The sequence below is a fragment of the Gallinula chloropus genome (genome assembly GCF_964237585.1).
Source record: "Gallinula chloropus genome assembly, chromosome: 1".
Classification (NCBI taxonomy): Eukaryota; Metazoa; Chordata; class Aves; order Gruiformes; family Rallidae; genus Gallinula; species Gallinula chloropus.
In genome coordinates, this window is record NC_140085.1 from 75,485,551 (window position 1) to 75,508,641 (window position 23,091).

Sequence of the window (23,091 nt, forward strand, 5' to 3'; positions counted from 1 at the left end):
TCTGCTTGGGAGCACTCAGGGCCTGGGAATGGTTGTGGTTTTTTTAATTGGCTCACAAAACCTGAAGCAAGTCCAAGTTGCCCTGAACTCTCTCAACTTTGGCTCGAATCCATTATTTGCGAGATATTTTTTTTTTCAAGGTTAAGAAAGCTGGAAGATAACCGCGTGTACGGATTCTTAAAAAATATTACAAAATTAATAGGTTGGTCTAAGACTTCTTCTGCTTTGCCTTGGTACATACCGTCAGAGCGTACAGGAGACCTAGCCCCACAAACCCAGAGTTAGGACCTTCGGTGATAGAAGTGACGGCCGCAGTCAGAACTATACAAGCGCCAAGGTAATCCTGCAATGATAGAAGGGGGAGAGAGAGAGTCTAGGCAATATTAAAATGTGGCGACAAGAAAAACCCCTTTAGTTGCAGAGCAGGTTTGCTTTACTGCTAGTATTTCTATACTGACACTTGGTCCTTAATTCTGGTTTGTTTTTCCTGGAGAAGGTAAGGGGTTGTGGTGCCCAACCTGAAACGCTCTAAAAGAACTTGCTGAACAGAAGTGAAACTTGTGTTCAGCCAGTATTTTCTTCAAATCCATTTGGGCTAGGCTATCTCATTGCTGCCACCCTAGTAAGAACATCAAAAAAATCTAACAAGCACATAAAAAAAAAAAAAAGAATTAATCTTAAGAATGATGTAACAATGCCACCCCTAATTCCTACTACTAAAACAAATCAGTTCCACTCTATCCACTCCCTTTCAGGTCTTCTCAAACATGGGTTTGCCTCCCTGAAAAAGAAGCGTATCAGTAACTTCACAAATCCCATGAAGAATTTTGGTAGAATTTATACAGGTCACTCACAAGTGGCCACTTGTATTATTGGCACAAGTGGGCAGACTGACACACGGTGTCTATATCATGCAGTGGGACACTGTGCATGGTGAAGGCATCCCTAACCCAGCTAGACACTCACAGCCTGCAGTGCAACACCATGTGGGTGTTGGCAGTGTGGGCTCTGAAAGCAATACAGCAGTGTAGTTGTGGTGCTGTGAATGGGCTACTAAGCCTTGCTCCTGCCATGGCACTTTGAGTTTCAGAGCAATTCTGTGGTAGATACCTGAAGGATCTCAGCTCTGTTGCGTGGTGGTGGCTTGCTTTACGATAAATTGCTGTGTAGGTTGTTTTAGAAAGATCTGACTTCTCACAAGCTTTGCAGGAGCTTGAACATCTTCTTGATATGCACCTCAGTTTTGAAGTGAATGCCACGTGTGATCTCATGTAGTTGTCAAGGTGCCTGATTCATGAGACTGCTGGTATTCCCACTGTCCCACTGGTCCTGCATTATATTTACTTTGGATTACAGGGTTAGTATTTTCCATCCTTTTTTTTTTCCTCCCTCCTGTCTGATAACATCCTGCCTGGAATCTCTCCCTCTGAAATTTGAAATGAGGGTTGTCTAGTTCATCTGCCTGTAAAAAGTGTTGATGAGCAGATGACAGATTCAAACTTAACATCTACAAGGAAGTAGAAGCACAACGGTCTTGTGTCTCCATCAGCAGCTGGGACAGGACTTCACAATTGCTATTAAACCCTACAAAGTTCTGAGTGATATTAGTACCAGTATGCCATTAGGCAAGGCTAAATAAACTATTCCTTGGCATGACCACATTATATCTAATGCTATGATGAAGCGGTGCGTATTTGTGCATGTAAGCAACTCTAGGACTGAGAGGCATTAGCAGGCACTGCCACAGATGATTCCAGGATTGGTTGTTGCTCTTTTATTTATCTTTGAACCAAAAGCAAGTTCAGCTTGATCTTGGATACTGTAGGAAGCTGAAAGCTTCACGCACGAGGGAAAACAATGCTGTCATAAGAAATGGAGCACAATTCTGTTGCTCCAGCAGTGTACCAGGAAATAAAGGTAAGGATACAGCCTTTGAAGTGAGGATTAATCATGCCTGATAACTATTTGTCTAGCAGAATCAGGTCACTGCTCTGTTTATTCACTGTTCTCTTTGTGTCAGAAGAGTGAGGAAATAACAGTGATTTTGTTTGCCTCTCCTTGCCTTGCAAATCAGGGAACCTCTTCATGTGCTGTCCCTGGAGAGTCCCCATAAAAGCCAGGAGCCTGTCTCACTGGCACTGGCTGCATTGTGCCCTCCTGCCATTCATTGTTCAGCTGGGGTCTCACTCTGACACCTTTCGGGATATGGGATGGTACTGAAAATTGCATGGTATGGGCTCACAGCTGCAGCAAGGGCACTGCAAACAGGGGTTTCAAACTGCAGCTGCAGGGTAAAAACCTGTTGCTGGAGACAGAGCTCAGCAGTGTTTAAAACAGCCCTGGCAGAAGGATGGCAGGGGTCACAGAAGTACTTAAAAAGCCGTGCTCTGCTCTGTAATCAGTTCCTGCTGCAGCAGGTCTGCAGATGCTGCACGGTAGTGGAGAAAGCCACGTTTCAAGTTACATCAATGTTTGTTCTTGCACTCTCTTCGGGCACTAGTGTTCACAACAGCAGAAGATGAGGGAGACTTGTATTTTCTTACTCCTGGCCAAGAAAGCTGAAAAGACCCTACGGGTTTAACATAAACAATCCCAATCTATTTTAAGGAGCAGTGTGTATAATCTCATTGCGAGATTAATTCTCGTTATTATCTTCTCTGCATCAGGCAAAGTCTCTGTTTGCTTCCAAGGTTTCAAAACCATGGCTGGGACTAAACTGAACGTACCGTCCTGACCTCCAGCCATCTGTTGGCAGCCGATAGAAATAAGTAGGCAATGTTGTTCGTGTCCGTTAGTTCCAGCATACGTTGTTTAAATCTGGCCTCGTGCCTGCCAAGAGCAAAGTTGTTATATTACAACACATTACACACTCATACACAAAAGGATGAAACATTAAGCTTTTCTCTCCCTCCCCTCCTACCCCAAAACAAAAACTTTTTTTGCCCTTCTGCCTTTGCCAAACTTGGGGTTAAAAACTCTCCTGTGAGGAACTGTACCTGTAGCCAGCACTTTCCTTAACCAGGTAGACATACATGTATGATGGGGAGGAATTTTTTTGACAAGCAATTACATTAGACTAGATTTTGGATCAGAGCCTGTCCCTTCAAAAAGACAGCAATGATAGGGTGCTATGGACAAGTTTTACTTCCCAGGGCATTATCTAGCTGCAGGCTGTGGCTGCTGATGCCTTCCAGTCTTCTCACAGGTGCTGCCATGGCCCATCCCCTTCTTCACAGCCCACCAGCAAGAGCAGAGGGCTCATCTGTCAACTTAAAATCTGATTTCAGAAGTTCCCTGGCCAGCTGCAGGAGTCTTCAACAGGAATGACATCTAAGGTTTCAGGTAATGTAGACTGCAGATTGACCCACAGATCAATACCTTTCAGCTACTCAGCTCAGCTGTTTGCCCAACCAGTCACACATTGCCTTAGCAACTCAGACAGCCACAACGAGGGAATGTCATATTGATCACTTCTGAATTACAAAAACAAGCCGTGTTGCCCCCACTGTTGCTTGTTTCTCTCTCCCCCCCCCCCCCCCCCTCCCCCAACACCCACCAGTGCAGGGAAGTCAGAGCAACTAAGAGCGGAGGGACACTTTAGGTATGGAGGGGGAAATCTCTGTTGGTGTAAGTGTAATAAATTCATGGTGCCTTGCAGAACTTTAGGTATGATCTGCAGTCAGATGGAAACCATTTCACTGTTTCACATTCTACTGTCTGTTCGATACCATCACTTGAATAAACCAGCCAAACTTCATTCAGCAGCTTATCGTCTGTTTTATCATGGCAAGCTCTTCCATTTCAAAGTCTCAGGGCGCTGCTGTGAAGCACCTGTAACCCCTCTTCTGCCAGGAATGTCTTTTGGGTTTTTTTAATTTTTATTTTCCCTTTTCCTACTGTTGCTTTATTTCCCTTTGCACAGCTTGTAAACATGGCAAGCAACCTCCCCAAAACAACAACTAGTAACAGTAATGACGTGGGAAGGAGCAAAGATGCGCTGAATATTTTACTCATCTGCCTTTCTGGCAGCAAAGCTCCTGTTTTCCTAATGGAAAAACTGACACACTCAAATCTGTATCTTTTCATCCACGTCCAACTCATCTTCTGGGCAGTTTTAGACTTTTATCCTGTCAGATGACAAACTGCAAAGGTCACTGAAATTGCTTTCTGATCCAACTGTGCTACTTTGTGGTAAGTTATATGAGGGGTTGCTCTATTTTATCCTGGAACATACTGAACTCAAACTGCAGAGGATGACTAACGGGACTATTAGTAAATACGAGCTTGCTGACAAAAAATGCTGGAGACTTCAGGTTTGGTTGGCAGTGGAGCACAGGCAGGGAAATGGAATGGCTTTGATTAGCGCCAGATATCCTGGAAAACTGCAGTGACGGTTACGATGCCTAGTCCTTCCCTAGCACTGCCTTTTGCTCTCTGCCATCCAAGCACACGCTGCTGATTTGTAAGGTAAAGGAGAGTTGAACAACTCCCAAGAAGTGCTAAGCTCCTTCATCTTTCTCAGGAGATAACGTGATGAAAGATGACTTTGAATGTCTCAAGAAGCACTCAGCATACATCAGCATCGGGTCTTAATTATGACTTACTATTTCAATACATCATTTTGGTTGATGAAGCTTGTTACAACGTCTCCTGGTGACCACTGGCTCACATCTCCTCAACATGGCAGTGTTTTTGCTTGTCCTGGCACCGTCCTTACCACAGCACTCAGAACTAATAGTTTAGGTCCTAAAGCTAGATTGAAGTGGTGAAGCAGTCTTGAGCTGATCAATTACACGTGTAAGCAGCAGCACAGTGTGTTCCACACTGTCTTGAAATTCTACACTATGCAGATTGAGGGGAAGGTGGGGGACAACATCAAGCTGACAACTTTGACCAGTCATGCCAGATACAATGAAGTGAATATACAAGGAGAATCTGGCCTACATATCATGTAGTAAGCAGAGAAAAAAAAAAAAAAACATTTATATGCATGGGAAGTTGGAAGAATTAGCTCAATTTTCTGGAATCGTGATTGGCAAGACTAGGTTTTATAACATTGAAACCAAGTTCTGTTCTGCCAGTTTTCTTGGATAGTCCCTCTAGTTTCATACTGACTTAGTTGGACAGTTCTGCAATCCTATTTCCCCGCCTGAGGAGTGGGTCAAGTACAGAAATGATTTGGGGCACTCAGACAGCATAGCTGGTAGGATGTAGCAGAGGGGTCTGAAGAGGTGATCTCTGTGCCTACCCAGCAAAGGAGAGCTCTCTGTTGTCCAAGTAAGGAATGGTTAAACTAAACAACTTAAAAGTTTTAATACTGTCTCCTAAAAAAGTTGTCAACTTTAATTAGGTAGAAAACCAATACAGATAAATTATGCATGTACAAGCATTCAGAGACATGGCAAAGCAGCAGGAAAACAAAGGTTTCTTCCCTACTTCAGATACCTTAATTAAATTCTAAAAAATCCAATAATTTGCTCTCATATGTGGTCCAACAAGCTGCACTGGCCACAGCAGAACCCAAGCCTCTCTTCAATAATTTGTTTTACAGACCTGAATGCTCTAATGGTGGTAAGGCCTTCAGCTGTCTCAGAGAAGTGGCAGAGTAAAGGTAGCTGGGTGCTGTCATCAAGTTCCTGGAGGTCTCTGGGAGAACGAAAAACAGCAGGCAGCCATTACAATGTAAACACCTCTGTAGAAATTTTACTGCTTAGCAGACAAGAATAGACATTTTACGTATTGCACATATTCTTTTCAGGAGCTCACAATGTAGTATTTCTATTAGAAAGACACTGACATGGGAATATCATATTTCTCCTTTGTCATAGGAGACTTTGAATCATCTCCCACTCACCTCCAGAAATCGAGCTTTTGGCCACAGCTAAGCTTCTCTTTGTCCCACAGCAATAAATGCCATTGTCACATCTCTCCTGGATAAAAACCTACTATCCATTTTAGCCAGATCCTAATTACCTTCTATTATTACACATTGTAACTTGTTAGTATAATTATCATAATTTAGAACAGTTGATTTTCAACTTTATAGCATGTTATTTGTGGCTCTTATATCAAGCATAAAATAGTTTGTGTAGCTGCAAGTTCATCTATTTTATTTCAACTGTATCAGCTGGCCTAACAACAAAGGTGCCTCTCCATATAAACTTTGCCTCATTTTGAGTATCTGTAAGTACCATGACATGCTGAACATGAACCATGACAGGCTATAGCAGGCCCTCTATTAGTAGTGCTAAAGTGATCACCCTGGTTGAAGCAGAGACAGCACCGGCAGCGAAACAAGAGGAATGAGAAATTTCCTCAATTATTCAGCAACGGTGTTTTCAAGACCCGCATGGAGCAATGATATTTAAGTCTAAAAAGTTCCAGTCTCCTGAAACAGGAACGTTTTCCAAACCACAAATACATCTTCCTGTAACACTCTGCCATTATCATAGCAGCCAGTTGTATAAACAGAAGAGAGGCCAGATCATCAGATATTTCAACTCCCTATTAAAGCCCTACTGTGTTTGCACACTGAATTACATAGGCCAGGAGAAATAACTGCTCCATAATGCTGAATGTTACAGTATACAGAGCTGAATTTGCTGCTTATGTTTTGATGATAAATATGCTCTCTTTCAAATTTATGATGGAAAATACACAGAAGTTTTTGAGACATGTAATGGAAAATACAACAAAGAGTCTGAAGTGCTGCAAGAAACACTGTAAATATTTGCATTTCTAAAAATTAGTGAAGCTTATATGCCTGGAAAGTACTGTGAGCAAGTAAGATATAAATACTGGCCAAAGCTATTCCTTCATCCTACACTTCCCAAGGCTGTCTTTTCTAGAAAGAAATCATATTTATTAAATTTCTACTGTGGACTGAAAGAACACAAATCGACCCTGGATGCTTCATGAGTGATTTAAAATTTAGTTTAAACAGTTCAAAACCAACAACAAACAAAACACTTGCTGATCCAGATTTTCCAAGAAACCTGGAAGGGAATAAAATGAAGGAGGCAGTTACGGACTTGCAGAAGATCAGTGATTGCAGAACCCATAGGTTCATATGGATGTGTGTGCTGACTTACAGGGGTGATCAACGTCTTGCTAGCTTGCATGGTGTGGTTATTGGTACCGCAGGTGAGAAAGTCAGGTTTGGAGACAGACAGAGAATTTCACATATTAACCAAGAGAAATGATAGTATTTCCCTAGGGTGTAATATATCATATTTTGCCTTCTCTTCTATGTTTTAAGTAGTAAGTTTAAAGAGTGTACACTGCTATGTATGTAGAACAAAGTGACACTCAGAAGACCATAATGCATTGAAGAATGGAAATCTGGCCACCTGATTCCTTCCACCTTGAGACCTAGTGTACTGCCATGTACAGCATTAGTTTAGAAACCTGCTGGGGAAAGAACAAGTTTTCTGAAAAACCTCAGAGAATTCAAACAAATATTTTTTTGAGTTAAATATTTTTGTTTTATGAATTCTGATTGCAGAGTTTTCTTATGAATAAATCTCCTTGGAAACTCTGAGGGAAGATGATGAAAAGTAGGATAAAGTGAAGCTAAATTATTGATACATTGCTCTGTGCCCCTCCTGCTCCATTGATTCCAGGGGAATAACTGACAAAATTCTTTCTCAGGATACCTAAATAAGAGTACTGCTCATGAAGCCAACTTCATTGTAATGTTTAGTTGAAAATCACCATGTCTCTTAACTAGATACTGCCAAGCAGCAGCTTTGCCATGTGCATTCTGCAAAGATGGGGCCAGAAGTAATAATAATCTGGCTCATTACAAAAAAACAAAAATAAGCATGACTGATTGAATTTAAGAAAAACCTTCAAATGGCTTGCTTAAGATATTTGACTAAATTATGTAATAGGTTTAGCACCAGAAGCACGACTCTAAGAAATCACGACACTCTTTTAGCTGAAAAAAAATGCACTCCTTATAGCCATCAAACTATTCTGAATATGAAATATTGCTGCAACTTTCTGTGGATTCTTTTTTTCCCAGTATGAATATGAAGAAAAAACTGTGACTGACGTTAATCCAGGAAGTTATTTTCCATTCTCTGCTAACCCTCAAAAGGTCAAAGATGAGCTTTGACCAGATGCGAGCTGGCTCAGTTGATTAACAAACTTCATGCTCATCTGACTCTATAGCCAACAGTGTACAAAAGTGATGCAACTAGTGTTACAGCCCCAAGTACCTCATTTATAGTCAGGTCAGCTGGAAACATCCTCCAATGTATGTCTCAAACTCATACCTCAGGATCCAAAGCAGGGCACTGTGGCCATTTTTCCCCTTATACTAGCTCCTCTAACTTTGCATTCCATCAAAATTCATATGGACAAGTGTTTAGAAGAAATTTTCAGGGCAGTTGTTTAATACCTACTTGGAAGCTACTCTGAAGTATTTCTGGATGAAATAAAATGCTATCCCGAGAGGCACAAGGGCGACAAGAAACCATGGAGTGGCGTAGGAGATCATTCCAATGGCTGACAGACAGAGTAAGGTGGACCGGGTAAGAGACTCCAAGGTAGGAGGAATGTGCTAGAACAAAACAAAAACCAAATATAAGGCAAGAGTAGTACTACAATATGTCTTTTCCTATAGAGGACCACAGGGAAAGTGGAATGATACGACTGTGCACTCATTAGTATTCTCCTTCTATCAAAAGCCTTTATGTTCCTGTGGATCTCTTACTCAATTGTGCAGAGGTTAAAAAATGAGTCAGTAGTTTTGTTTTTTAAAGGTCAGTGTTTCAAAGATCATGGTGAAATAGAAGCCATTCCTACCTCATTTGTATAATGGACAAGAAAGGGAAAATTGTTCTTGATATCCCAAATATTTAGAGAAACTTTCTCAGAGGCTAATTTCCCCTCCATGTTCCCATCACCCTTGCATTCAGGATTATTACTCATCCAAACATTTTCATTCACAGACGTAGTGGAAGCATTTCTTCCTCTCCCTGAATGCTCTAAATTCACATGTGGTAATGACAGAATGGAACATCTATTTGTCACGTGTAGTCCCATACAGTTACAGTTATATTCTACCTTGTTTCCTGTTTTCAGCTCAAAATCTGGTGTTTTACTAATCCAGATTTTCCAGCAGAAGCAACCACTCTGCATATGAAGACATTAAGAGGTACCATCTCCCACTGTGTTTATTCTAATGGTTACCTCCCTCATTATGACAAAATGTGAACGTACTTTCTATTTTGAATTTGTCTATTATAATTCCCAGAGTCTGTTTTTGCTACACCTTTCTGTAATGAATATTTTCATAGATCATCTTATTCAGTAGCTAAGTGAAAATTTACAAAGCCAAGATGTAATAGAACAGAATATGATTACCTGATCAATGATATTTGTATCAGCAGAGAAGCGATTTAGTATCAGCCCCAGTGGAGTCATGTCAAAAAACCTGTTGAACAAGTTAAAAAGTTACCTGAAAAGGAATTCCAGTTTTGGATAAAAAGCCCAGTCAGACAGAACACAAGAACTGTGTCCTGCCAGTTTCTAAAACCAAGCAGTAATAAAAAAGAGTAACACAACATAATGTCTGCATCCCAACTACCCAAATTCTTCTCTTGGCATTCCTCCCCCACCCCAAAGTTCTAAGTCTCTTCTTCCAAAAACCTACTGTCTTATGGCCTGTTCTTTTTTTCCATGCTCCCTCAAGATTAAAGATCCCTTCCAAAGACCACAGTCTGTCCCTGGCTGCTACTCAGCCTCCTGCATAGTACTGGGCACCAGAACTCAGTTGTTTCATAAAAGAACCCTGGTAATTGTATTCATTATGCAGGCATCCTTTCAGCTCTCCTGCTGACTGTGGGAGACTGTGGTTAACATGCACAGAACCTGTCCCTGGCCATCAGAAGGAACTTGGTGTTTGCATTGTTAGACTCCATAGCCATTGCTCAAGTTTGGAGCTGGATGCTTTGGAGCTAGAACTGGACTCAAAGCTTTCCTTGACACCCCAGCCTTGAAATGGGTTCCAGCTATCTGGCACATTTTAACCAAATAAAAAGGGAGGCCAGAATGTCACGTGTTCTGACATGAATTTCCCCCTCCTGCTCACTTCACAAGTTATTTTTGAGGCTTTGAATAAAACATGGCAATTACAAGACCTTTTCACAGTAGTACCATCCTAGTTTCAAAACAGGACAGGTTTTAGCCATGTAGTTTTTCAGGAAGAATATTATTTTTGCTGTACCTGATTGGTCCAAGTATGATCTTGTTGAGGAGATTATGGTGTAGGTTCTTGGCTGCTGTGAGGCCCATCCACTCCACAGTCAGAGATGTGATGAGGCAAAGCACAATCCCTGCTCCAGAGAGGATGCTGAAGACAGCTACATGATAAGTCTAATAAAATGACAAATACAACAGTTCTAGAAATAAATACACATGCTTTTTTTCTACTAGAAAGTTCCCAAGATACCTGGTACCAATCAACTAGTATGTCATATCACTTATATTAGCTAATTATATTAATATAATCTTTGGAAAAAAACCCCAAACAATTATGATGGAACTGCAATTCCTTAAGTTCACATAAGTAGAAGATCTGACAGTTCTAAGATCCCTCAACCTACTGATAAGTACCCTTCAAGATCTTGAAGTGACAGTACTTAGAACCTACCAGCCAAATGGAAAAGTATGCAAACTGTTAGCCAAGAAAGTCAGACAACCGAAGAATTAAGGCATTTGAGAGATCTTGGAAAGTTCCACTTTATTAAGTTTAAGCACCACTAAAATTCCCAGACCAAATCCTAAACTAATCTGCCAGGGGCATAACATATTTAAGCCTTCTGAAAGTTTACTAAGTGGATTCCTGTGACATATTTGTATATGAGTCAAATTTACAGGTATAAGCAGATAGTATTTAAGTAGTACATTTGAAGACTTTTTTTTTCTAGCATGACATTACTGGACAGCCAATACTTAGGAAAATGGGGTCATTGACTTAGGTGTTAAAAAATCCAGATGGAAAAGTTCAGTATGTGATTCTTTCCTTTGAAAATTCAGTAATTTTTCTGATCTCAAACATGCTTCTGTTTCAGCTTTGCAAGTTTGAAAAGACTGATAGAATTTGAACTTTCTTATGTTTTATCATAAATAATTCATCCATCTTATATAATAATTAATTTTACTATATGTATTTGTCTTTCCAAGTTATCTGGCTTCTACTTGAACAGCAAATACTTACTTTAGAACATACTTTTCTTCCCCCCCCCCCAATCAAATCCAAGATATATCCCACCTTATTTGTGATCTTAACATCATCAACGCTCCTGACTTCATTTTCATTGTCCATGGATGTCCATGTAGCAAGCCAATAGTCTATGGCCACTATAACTGAGTGTTTCAACAACTTTGAGAAAATCATCAGAAAGAGCAAGAAAAATCCTCCAGAGGTTAGGTATCTCCAGCAGGTTTTCCATGGCATCTTTGTTCTGAGCCTCAAGACAGTTGACATGTTGTCATCTTCATCTTCTTCCTCTTCTTCCTCTGTGAGTCAGATATTTGATCAAGTTAGCCTGGATTCAGTACTAAGAATTATACCTGGGTTTACAGGTTTTAGTTGGCTGCTTTGTTTTTCAGGCTAAACTTGGGGAAGAGAAATGTTGACCTGTTCTTAAGAGCTCTGAAGTGACAGCATTTCTACCCACTTCTGATTTTGAACATTAAAAATGAGTCAGTGATTTCTTGAAAGTTGAAATTCTACACTTTTTGGGACACAGAGATTTTGTGTATGTTCCCTAGGACACATAATAAACGTGGATGACCTGAAATGCAGTATCAGGTTGTATTTCTTCCATGAAGATACGGATAGGTGTTTTATGATCTTAATGATGCTCTTTTGAAGGCATTCTGTGGACTACCTGGGCATGTCTTATTTTCCCTGTGTTTTCTCTTTTACCCTATCTTTCTTCTTAGAAAAAAGATACAGGTTTTAGGCAAGGCTTCCTTGCACAGATCAAAAGGAAGACCTTGAGAATGACCTCAATTTAAACTTATCCAAGAATTTAACTGATAAAGTGTACAGATGACTGGACAAGAGGTGTTCTGCTCAGCTCTGCTGAAGCACTATGAAACCAATATAATATTTCCATGTCATAGGCTCTGCCTATTTTACAGTGATTGGAAATCTCTTAAAAATGGAGCAATTCAGGACCTACAGACCTTTGACTTAAGATGACATCCATCATGAGCATTGCCAGATGAAACACAAAGCAGCAGTAAAGAGCCTGCTAACAGCCAGTGTGCATTCTGTGATTATTCCAGCCAACATTGTCATGACAGTCCCTGCAATTCGTGCTCCTGTTGAGTTAAGGTGAAGCCTACAGTTCACCTCTTCTCTTTCTGGCACAAACTTACTGCTTGCCAAGACTGACTACTCCATTTAGGTATTTTCAAGCATCCCAGGGATGTTCTTGATGGCTTTTGTTGCTATCTCACAATATCTGGTTTTACCCCTCCACTCCGCACCCCACTTTAAAAGTGACATGAACCTGAATCTGCAGCCTCTAAAACCATCAAGACTTGAGGGGGAACAAGAAGCTAAGCTTGAGAACAAATCCTAAAACTTCTCCCAGAAAAATTCTCAGCTAGGAAAACAGCAGATTAACTCCATATTTAAAAAGAATTTAAAAACAGCTACAAGTTTGATGATGTGGTGATGTATCAAGAGCCCAGAACAGAGTGAGGAGTGACAGAACTACAGATGATCTAACATTATTGTATCAATAACTAGGCAGAGTCAATTTGCATTAATAACAATTATTACCATTGTTTTACTTCTATCTCACCCCTCACAACCTCGAGGCAGTATGAGTTACCAAAGAAATTAACCTGTTTGGGTACACCTTATCCTTTAGTACACCTTATCCTTGTGCAATATTTAGAGGAATCTATGGAGAATCCCTTAAGTCATATTCTAGACAGGTCAAAGTATTAGACTTTCCACTATTATTACCAAGTGTCATCAACATCTTCATACTTCCTTGCTAAGAATTGCTAGACACTGAAGTGGAAAGGCTATGATAAATGGCAATAGAATAAATAAAGTGAAATGATAAAACATACCTTCATCTTCATCTTCCAGTTGTGATTTGGATTCTCTGGGGTACATGGCCCTCCTAAGAGTTTTTCTCTCAAGTGTAGTTTGGTCAGCTTCCATATCCTGTAATGAGAAAACTTATTGATTAATTTGAGGAGAGCTTAGCTGTCTGCCATTCTAGCAGCATCAACTGTAACCTCAAAGAGACAATTCAGATGATTTAGCTCACAGAATGCAAAAGCACAGTATTTTAGAATTTAACTTTCAGAAAATGCCTTTTTTTCCCCATCTTCCCTCTCTCTTCTATTCTTTCCTTTTCTCTCTTCTGGAATGATAAAAACTTCAAAAACAGTCTTTAAAGAATCCTAAATGCTCATAATAATACCAGAATAAAGTCTCTTACCCATCCCTTGCCCCAGCAAACGATTAGTTGTACACAGCATTTCAAAAGGATGTTTGCCTAATGTGTCCTTAAAAAACACTCATGATAGATAGACCCCACACTTTCTAGACAGTCTGTTCTGGTCCTTAAAGTTCCTTACAGTCCACGTGCTTTTTCCCTAATGTCTAGTTTAAAACTTGCTTTCTGATAAGGTTTGTTTTTTTAAAGAAATTAACAGAATTTTTTTTTTTCAGCAAAGTCATCTTACCTTTTCCAATTCTTGATCTTGGCGATTCATCAAAGTTTTCCAGTGTTCATATAGCTCAATATCCTTGTTTTGGATATCCTTTAGTGTCCCTTCTCTAAGCACCATTCCATCCTTCATTGCTATGATCTAGAGAAGAAAGCATCGAGTAGGTCTACTAAGCAACACTGATACCATAATCACTGACCTGGATCTTACAAGATATGACCCAGTATTGGTGAGATTACCATTATGCAAATTTCTGTGTTCATTGTACTCAGTATTTTATTAGTAACTTCTTAATTTTGTTGCCACCTGCCATAAACTGAAACTTCTATAAGCCACGCTTACCTACACTTGTAAAAAGGATGGACAAAATGTAGAAAGTGAGAGTCATGTTTGCAATTAGGTGATAATTCTCCAGTGGCTTTCAATCAAAGAAACCAACACAAATAATGTAAAAATGTAATTGTTCCTTCTGAAATAAAATCTGTATTACATAAAATGGCAGTTAGCCCAGGATATATGGAATTAAGAAGTAGAGACTCCATCAGAGAGAAAAGTAGTCATCTCATTGAGCATTATGGTGCTAACTTCAAGTGTACATTCATCATCAGCAAACCTTAATCATGGTATCTCTTCTCTTACCCAGTCAGCATGTGGTAGGTATTGTAATTTATGTGTGACCAGAACAAGAGTCCTCTTGTCTTCTTGGAGAAACTTCAAAATCCCTTCCTGCATTAAATGATCACTTAAGTGAATGTCCAGAGCAGAGAATGGGTCATCCTGAATAAAAAAGATAAAAATCAAACGGGATACAAAAATTAGGATTTTTTTCTTTCAACAGGTTTTAAAAAATAGAAAACATCTGTCATTACTAGTGTTCCATCGCTCTCTGATGGCAAAGACACAGTCAGAGGTCTGCACTATGAAATGGTGAACTAGAATGCATTACTCTTAAAAACATAGCAATAGATTCAGTTAATTTTTGTGTGTCAATGCTGTTGCCACACTGACTGTGGAGTAAATCTGATCAGGAACACTAGTTCAAATTTGAAAATGCCAGGATCCAGAGTCAAGCTTAAATTAAACTACAGGTGTTCTTGGTCTTCTTTGAGTGAGTGTGGCTAGCAACAAGACAACATTCAGATAAAGATATTGTATGCAAACGCTTTTTGTCTGGCAACAGAAGTCCCAGGTCAATTTTGAAGAGGCTCAAATTGCCCCTTCATTAGTAGCAGCCTCCTGAAATTCCTGACATGCCTTGAAACTAGTAGGAGAGAAGAGAAAGTTTGTCCAAATCCACAGCACTCTGCAGGGGAGTGCTGAGCCCTCAGTCTGTTCATTCCTCACAAGTAGTTGCGTTATGGTGCATTTTGCTATCAGATGTCCTTCTGATTTCAGTGGGACTCTGTTGATAGTATGTCACTGCTGAGAGTGAGTGGACGTTTGACAACCTGTTCTACTCTTCCAGTGTTGATCTCCATAGGAAATCGCACCTGCATCAGTCCTCTGGTATGTTTTGGTGGATGTTTATTTCCTAGCTCTATAATTTGGATTTGGAGTTGAGTACAAGTCCCTACAGTTTTCTAAATCTAACATGATTTTTTCTGAAGCTAAATATAAGGAATGACAGTTTTATTAGTAACTTCCCATGTGAAAAAGAAAAATCTTACCAAGAAGACAATGTTGGTGTTCTGATAGAGAGCTCGAGCTACACAGATTCTCTGTCGTTGGCCGCCACTTAAATTAATCCCCTAATGAGTATAATGGATCAGAAATATGCATCATTGAATAAACATTATGATAGGACTTTGGAAAAGTGATTTTTTTTACAATTATACAGAGTTCAAATCAAAATAGAAAGCTTTGTTAAAATGCTAATCCTGTTGATAAATAAACATAATCCTTATATAATATCAGAAGAAAAATGATTATTCAGCAACTGATCATGGCTAAGTGTAAATTATGAAGAGCTCCTCTAAGCACAGTAAGCTTGTTAGATTGAAAACTGCAACCAATACTAGCATCAAATTCTGCAAGCAAAATACATGAGACTTTGATCAAGAAATTCCCATTTGAGAAACAGATGAAGAAGGAAAAAATTTTAAAACTTTTTTTACAGTAAACCCTGGTGAATGACAATCACTTACCGGGCTGGCAGCCCAATACAGATAAGATCTAAGTGACATCAGAGAGGGCCTTCTTAATACGTATTCTAAGCAGACATAAAAGCACTCATATTATTTACCCTTTCTCCAATTTCTGTCTGATCACCAAATGGTAGTAAGTCAATGTCGGGCTGCAGAGAGCACGCGTCTGTGACAGCTTTGTACCTGCAAAAACAATATGGTCATTGCAATTATTTAACTGGGCACATATGTTGCTAACACAAAAAAACCCAGGTCAAATTCACTGCTAAGTTATTATGGCTCTGTGATGGTTGTATAATTGCAAAAAAAAGTAGGGCAAAATGATTATCCAGCAACTAATCATGGAGCATTGTAAACCAAGCGTTGTAAAAAATGACATATTTATTAGAGGTCTTTATTGGCAAGCCTACTTTTTAAAGATTCAGTGACGTAAATTATTGAGCACATTCCTCTCTGTCATGGAGCTGTTTTTCTGGACTCTGGCATTTTCAAAGCCATTTTCCAATGAGTTAGTACTCCATCCCCATTAGATGCCTCTTCATTTACTTCGGAGTGATACAACAAGACAAGGGAGCCTTACAGTGGTTTTGATCTTGCCAGTATCACGAGCCACTTGCAAAATCTTGACATCTGTTACGAGATTTCCAGGTCTGTGGGGTATAACATATGATCTTCTAATTAGCAGATGGGGTCCAACTATCTGAGTGGCATAATTCAGCCTTGACCCTTTGATATGAGTGAAATTAGGTGATGGGTGCACTAGCTGAACAATCTGGTCTCTGAAATTTTAGATGTTTATCTGGATTTTGAGATACTTGGTCATTGCTAAGTTTTATTAAGTGGGAAGGGAGTCATACATCTTAACAAAGTATACACTGAGAGAAATGGGATGTATTTTTAATCACTTAAAACAAGGAGAGTGTTGCCTTTGAAAACATCCGCAATTTATTTTTTTAAGTCAAGTCACTTTTTCCACTGCATCTGTTAGCTAAGCTTTTAGAAGCAAGTGCTGGATAGGCACAACGGAAGCTGTGCATCTCAGCTTTCACACTTCCTTCTCCTCGATTTCAGAAGGAAGAAGTAAGGTTGTTTCCTTGAGGCACCCCATCTTCATACGTGTGGTGTTTTTGTAAAGTGACTGTTCTAGTAACTTGATCACAGCAGGATTAGTACATAAACTCAGTGGAAACATGCCTAGAATCCCTGTTGCCAGAGTCTGCTGGCAACTATCAGGCTCCATTAGGCAAAACAAAAACATGTCAGTAATCTCCAAAGATGGGATTCATCTCACCTAACTTTAACTGCTTGAAAAAAAAAATTCTATATGGCTTCTGCTGTGTTCCATGGAGAGCCACTGCCACTGTGATTTCTCACAAACATCTTAGTAATGGTTAGAGGGGGAGCCTTGAAAGGTGAATTTAAAACACAAACCTTCCTTTGAGATGGCTAAAGCCAGGTTAGGTTATTCCACCACTGGGTTAATGGGCATTGATATTCTTCAGAATCTACAAAATTCCTCCAGAAGGAGAAGTCAAAAACCTGTTTAAAAAAAAAAGCTGCCAGAGGGTTGATATTTACCTCTGTTTATTAAATGGGCTTCCAAAGATAATGTTCTCCTCCACAGTTGCGTTCAGCAGCCACGGCTTCTGAGCTGCGTAAGCCACTGAGTATCTGTTTCTACTGTAGACAGACAAAGACCATTAGTAAAAAGCAAAGCACCCATATTACGACATGTCTGAGAATCAATTTGCTTTAATTTTATGAATGTACAACCATGAAAATACAGGGGAACACATAGGCAAAGCAACTGTTACAAAAGCAAAGGGAAGAATTTTAAATTAGATGTTTTTGTTAGAACAGCACTCACTCTCTCCCCAATGGCAATATCTACGCTCTAGGTTATATTCTAGTCTACTATAAATGGCTGGTACCTACCTCAATTTAGTAACTGCAATTTCAATCCAAAGGTAAATTATAAATAATCAAAAATTTTATATTCTCACAAGAACAGTTATTTGGGTTTTTTTTCTCTAACATATACTCAAAAGGCACTGTTAACTGGCATCAGGACACTTGACTTGTTGCTTTCATGAGTTTTAGATTGCTTTACTTGGCCATGCACATGAAATACTTTTTTCTCAGTGAATGTTTTTTTCCTTTAAGCCTATTGATATTCAGGGGACTCACATAGTATCGGAAAAGAGAACAATCCTATACAGATTAGGAAAGAGTCATTACAGTCTCCCAAGTACTTATTAGATGTAGTTTAAACTTGGCTAAATACTTGATAACATGTGTACAACAGGGGCATGTATGTCCTTTACTTCTGTCTGTTTTGCCTATGTATGGCAAAAAAGGTCATGTCATTTCAGACACTTTTCTGAGATGCCTGAGATTTGTGAGGAAGGAGGTGTGAACTGTGACCGGCTTGTGGATCTAAACACTTATTTTCCTCCTCAGTCTCTTTGATGGTACTGCTTCAAACCAAACATTTGATACAGGTTTGTATCTATGCACCTAGGATTTGCTATTGAGAGAGAGGGTGCCAGGGTATGAGAAACAGCTGGTTAGAAGCAGTAAGTAGTATCTCAAAAATTTTAGGAGTTGTAGCAGTTCAGTATGCAGAAATACGTCCTCAGGATTATCAGGTAGCAAATCATGGTGTGGCTCCCAACCACAGCTATGTGTGCCACTACTTCTCTATCATTCAAATTTAGCTTGCCCTTCTTTTAAACCTGCAGGCCCTTTCACTGAAGCCAGGGGATGGAGCCACTGATGGACTTCAGCTGGAGCACAGCCAGTTGCCTTTGCAACTGTGTGCCCCGCTCCATCACACAGCCATCAAGCTGGGCTACAAGCAAGACAAAACCCAGCACTGATTAGAAAACATGTAAACACTTGGGAGGGTACACATAATGGTGTCTTATGTCTAGAGGCCCTGCTTTGCAAGATATGGAGCACGCTGAACTCCCAGTGATATCAAAATGGACCTGGGAGCAATGAACATCTCTCAGGTAAGACTGAGGTAGTGGTACAATGGCTGGAGAAGATTGGGATCCACTGGATTTAACACAATCTGTCTGTTAATCCTATGGTAAATGATTATCAACATGGTAAGAAAACACAGAGATGGCTAAAGGGTACAAAGATGAAGGTTTGAGGAAATTCTGAAGAAATGAATGAGTGTACACTAAAAACAGAGATAATACCTTCTGGATGCTTCAAAAGAAGGTTCAGTTTCATTTACACTGTAAGTTATGGTAAATGACATTTAGTAAGCAGGAAAAATAGAGAATGACATGGTGTGCAAGTTTTACATACAGAAAAACTGGAGTTAAGTACATATTTTAAGAACTCAACATCACTGGGTTTTTCTGGTCTAAAAGGGGAAATAAACAAGGTAAAATAAAAGCTATATAACTTTTCTAAATGCAACACTGATATCTATAGTTCATAGTGGCTAAACAGGCTAGTTATGTTGTTAGAAAGTGTATTAAAAATAAAAAGTGTATTGTGAAACTTATTAAAAATGAAATTATTAATATTGGCTGTCCATATAAAAGGTTGACAAGCAGTAAGTTAGCTTCTCCACACATGACGCCGATGACCTGCAAAAACTGGTAATTAACATCAAATTTCCCATGGAACAACGATAAGCTTTGCAGATACACTTTTGAGCCAGAACATATTTTGAACCTGTGAGGTTGCATCAAGCCATCTATGGCACTCCACCACCTTGGCTTTCCTTGGCAACCTCCATGTCTTAAGGATCACATCCGTGAAATACATTCGGAAGGGCATGCAATGGCAGTAATGACATGAATGTCCCTCTGTTTGTTAATTGACTGGTTAACTCTGTCAAGGGCATGGAATGGCAGTCAAAGCAGTTCTGGACCAGCAATGGTGCTCGTGTCCAGGCATGGCAACACATCACTGCAAAGTGCAAAACCTAAAACAGTAAATTTATGCCAGGCAAGTGGAAACAGTCATTAGAAGAGACTAGAGAACTGATATTCTTGTGTTATTTTCTTGATAAAAAAACCCCAATGATAGAACTGAGACATGTTGCTCTCTGTGATGCATATCAGCACAGAACTCTGATAATTCATGCTGCCTAAAATGCACAATCGGTGTGCTTCTTTGGTGCACCAATCACCAGAGAAGATATCACATCAGATGTGAATAAACACTATTGATTATTTCAGAAAGGCCAGAGTGCCATAAATGGAGGCTCAAAACAGGCATTGCTTTTCCAGGGTTGGTTCTTTATTCAGCAGAAGCTCCCAGTCTTCTCTACAATGGAAAAAAAGTTAAAAGAAAGCAAAAGATGGGGTCTAATAAGAGATTAAAAAGAGGTTGGAAATCCAAAAAAAAAAAGAAGAAAACCTAAATTTCCTCTATCACTCCCACCCCCCAACTTTTATCAGTAGAGCACTGCAGTGGTAGAGAAAGGGATAATGTTTTCATGTATACATTTGGGAGTGCCTTCTGAAGTACAATTTAACAAAAACTGAGAACAAGCCCTTGCAAGACCCCTTGCAATTCCATATCAGATTTAATATGCTTGTCATTATAATCAAATAAATTATCTGAATGAGCAAGGACTAATTTGAAGATCTGTTTCTAAAACACTCTTCCTTGGTTAGAAAATTAATTCCATGCTTAGCTACGCAAATACATTACGAGTATCTCCCACATTATAAGTGAGATTTCTGTGAGAACCCATGATCATTAATAATCTCATGAATAAACACATATAAAACCTTTGCTGAGCTGGGGCCTTTGCAAATAAGGGGATTAAGTATTTGGTCTTGTACTGCATTACCCCACTGGATCTGAAAGAGTAATGTGATTGCAGGGCATGGGAGTGGACTGAAACTGAAGCTCCTGAGGAATCTAAGAGTATTTTATTTGCACACTGGGACTAGTAATCTTTGCTCTGATTTATTTATTGAAATATAGCTGTTCATACTGGTTTCTATTCTGTACTATAAAATTTACATATTCCCCCAAATGGGCTATGGCAAATGCAAGCCTGAAACGGTAGGAAAGACCGAACTGATCACATAAATTAGCTATTTTTATAACATTTGGAAAATATAAGCCAAAATAATACAGAAATCAATTTAAATGAAGTTTTTAAGGAAAAGTCAAAGCGACCTTGTTGAAGTTTGGACAAGTTTTATGCTAACTCTGGATATTTTGAAATAGACTAATGCATCTCTAACAAGGCCCTCAGCCCACAGAATTAAAGGGGAGAATAATAAAGGCATAAAAAATCTCTAGGATACCATTGTAACAGCAGAATGAACTGTTTCCTGTGGTAATATAGACAAGAAATTTGAGGCAAGATAAGGCCTGAGCATCTATCCAGCAGTCTGGAGGAATTTATTCCTGTCCCTGCAATAAGCAGACTTCGGCTGACATTTATTTGGATGACTGTTTATCCATCTGTGTTTTCTAAGAGCTATAGTGGTTGCAGACTTTTAAAGGTAGTTGAACTTGGCAACCCTTCTGAGGGGAACACTAGCTTTTCCTAAATTTTCTTGAAGCCTTCCATGGCTTGAGGACAGGTCAGGCCATATGGGAGGATTGGTTTAGTAATTCTCGTGTTTCCCGTGCTGTTCACCTAGTACACAACAACCTGTTTGCACAGAAAACAGTTCAATGTACAGGAAATTTACACCACCAACAGGGTATTCAAGTCCCATGATGGACTTGCACAATTGCAGGATTACCCCAGTATAGCTGGGGCTGAAATCTTACCCATCTTTACTACTAGTGTGTTGTTGTACCTGAATTTTGTTGGGGAACTCACCTAGCCTGAATTTCATCCCTGGATCAGTAGCTGCATTAGTCATGCACGTGGAATCACATGGAAAGGGATTAAGGAGGGTAAACAGGACCTTTATTATGGTTTGTAAAGTATAGGATCCACTTAGTTAAATACCTGAAGTATCCTTCTGTATTCATCTGTCTGTCAGGCAGTCTGAAAGCATCAGCAAAACATAACCATGTTTGCATCACCTATATCACAGCACCAAATTACTGTTTGCAATGATAAGAAAACACTCAGGCCTGAGATGCTTTTTAAAACCTGAGTTACTTGGTTGTGCACAGACTATTAATCAACTGACAATAGGATCTTACTCTCTCTTGAACAATGTGAAACTTTAATAGTATTTCATAAACTTTCTCTAGTATCTCTCTAAGATTTCTCATTTTCTCACAATCTTCCCAAAATCCTATATCTTTCTCTAGAGCAAATTTGTGTCTTCCTCAAATATATCTTTGAAAACAGTTGTGGGAATAATTTCAAGGTACTCTACCCACTCCTATTTTCTTAAACTACTCAGAAAAAGAATGCTGGATTGTGATGTCAAAATCTTCATTATGTGTCTCAAAGAAATTAACTGTGGTAAGTAACATATTCCTCTTCCTTCAAAGTGTAAACTTACATATAACTAAAATTAGTCTTGCCTTGGCTCCAACTGTACCTGCTACTCCAGTGAGATCATACATTTAGAATAGCAGACAGTGAAATATGGCTGGAGGTCAGAAAATGCCACGCATGCTAACACAGGAAAAGCAAAAATATCCAGCTTGCAACATTGCTGTAAGAAGATGACAAAGGAAGTTGCTAGTCAAGGGATGGGACAAAAACATATTCGTATCTCTGACAAATTTCACCCTTTTTTCTCAAAAACCTAATTTAGAAGAATTTGACTGGGTAGTTCTAAGGAAATGGAACTCATCTTTCAAATCAAAGAACAAGTCCTGGGTTTACAGCACATCCCTTCCATAGACTCTGCCCTGCCTAGGCTGGAAGAGGGGCCTGCCTCGCCAAGTCTCTAGAAAGTCCTCATTCACTGTCTGTGGACTCATGTGGATCCTGAAGCCTGACCTCACAGGCAGTTCCCTCTTCAGCAACACATTCTTCAGAGCTTTTTAGTTATTTGGTGTTCTCAGGCTGCTTTCTGAGAGTGTTGCTGTGAAGGGTAACACTGATTTCCATAGCTGAGGCTTGGACACATACCAGGGAAGAGGAAAGCAGAGCTCACATGTTACTGTATTACATCTTTTTTTCTGCCAGCAGCAGCATCACTGGGTGAGAAAGACAACCTTTCCTGTATTCTGGTATTGCCCACACATCACTCGAATGGGAGAAGCTCCAGCCTGTCGTGCTTTCACAGGTGTGTACAGCAGCAGCATAGCAGTGCTGACCTCAGTT

General features: G+C 39.6%; 1 protein-coding gene across 4 annotated transcripts in view; it reads right to left on the reverse strand.

Annotated features, from left to right (window-relative positions):
- ABCC9 (ATP binding cassette subfamily C member 9) overlaps positions 1-23,091 on the reverse strand; it is a 60,429-nt gene that overhangs the window by 12,349 nt on the left and 24,989 nt on the right. For 2 of the 4 annotated variants that reach the window (XM_084278052.1, XM_084278050.1), the window contains exons 13-26: positions 19,070-19,108; positions 17,439-17,540; positions 15,959-16,043; positions 15,384-15,464; positions 14,356-14,493; positions 13,732-13,857; positions 13,108-13,204; positions 11,282-11,529; positions 10,235-10,383; positions 9,373-9,442; positions 8,409-8,566; positions 5,554-5,646; positions 2,727-2,829; positions 242-343 (exon numbers count right to left, since the gene is read on the reverse strand). In XM_084278052.1, the coding sequence (XP_084134178.1) occupies positions 242-343; positions 2,727-2,829; positions 5,554-5,646; positions 8,409-8,566; positions 9,373-9,442; positions 10,235-10,383; positions 11,282-11,529; positions 13,108-13,204; positions 13,732-13,857; positions 14,356-14,493; positions 15,384-15,464; positions 15,959-16,043; positions 17,439-17,540; positions 19,070-19,108 (1,591 nt within the window). Of the gene's footprint in view, positions 1-241; positions 344-2,726; positions 2,830-5,553; positions 5,647-8,408; positions 8,567-9,372; positions 9,443-10,234; positions 10,384-11,281; positions 11,530-13,107; positions 13,205-13,731; positions 13,858-14,355; positions 14,494-15,383; positions 15,465-15,958; positions 16,044-17,438; positions 17,541-19,069; positions 19,109-21,810; positions 21,850-23,091 lie in introns of all 4 variants that reach the window. The other 2 variants (XM_084278051.1, XM_084278049.1) reach the window with 2 other exon arrangements.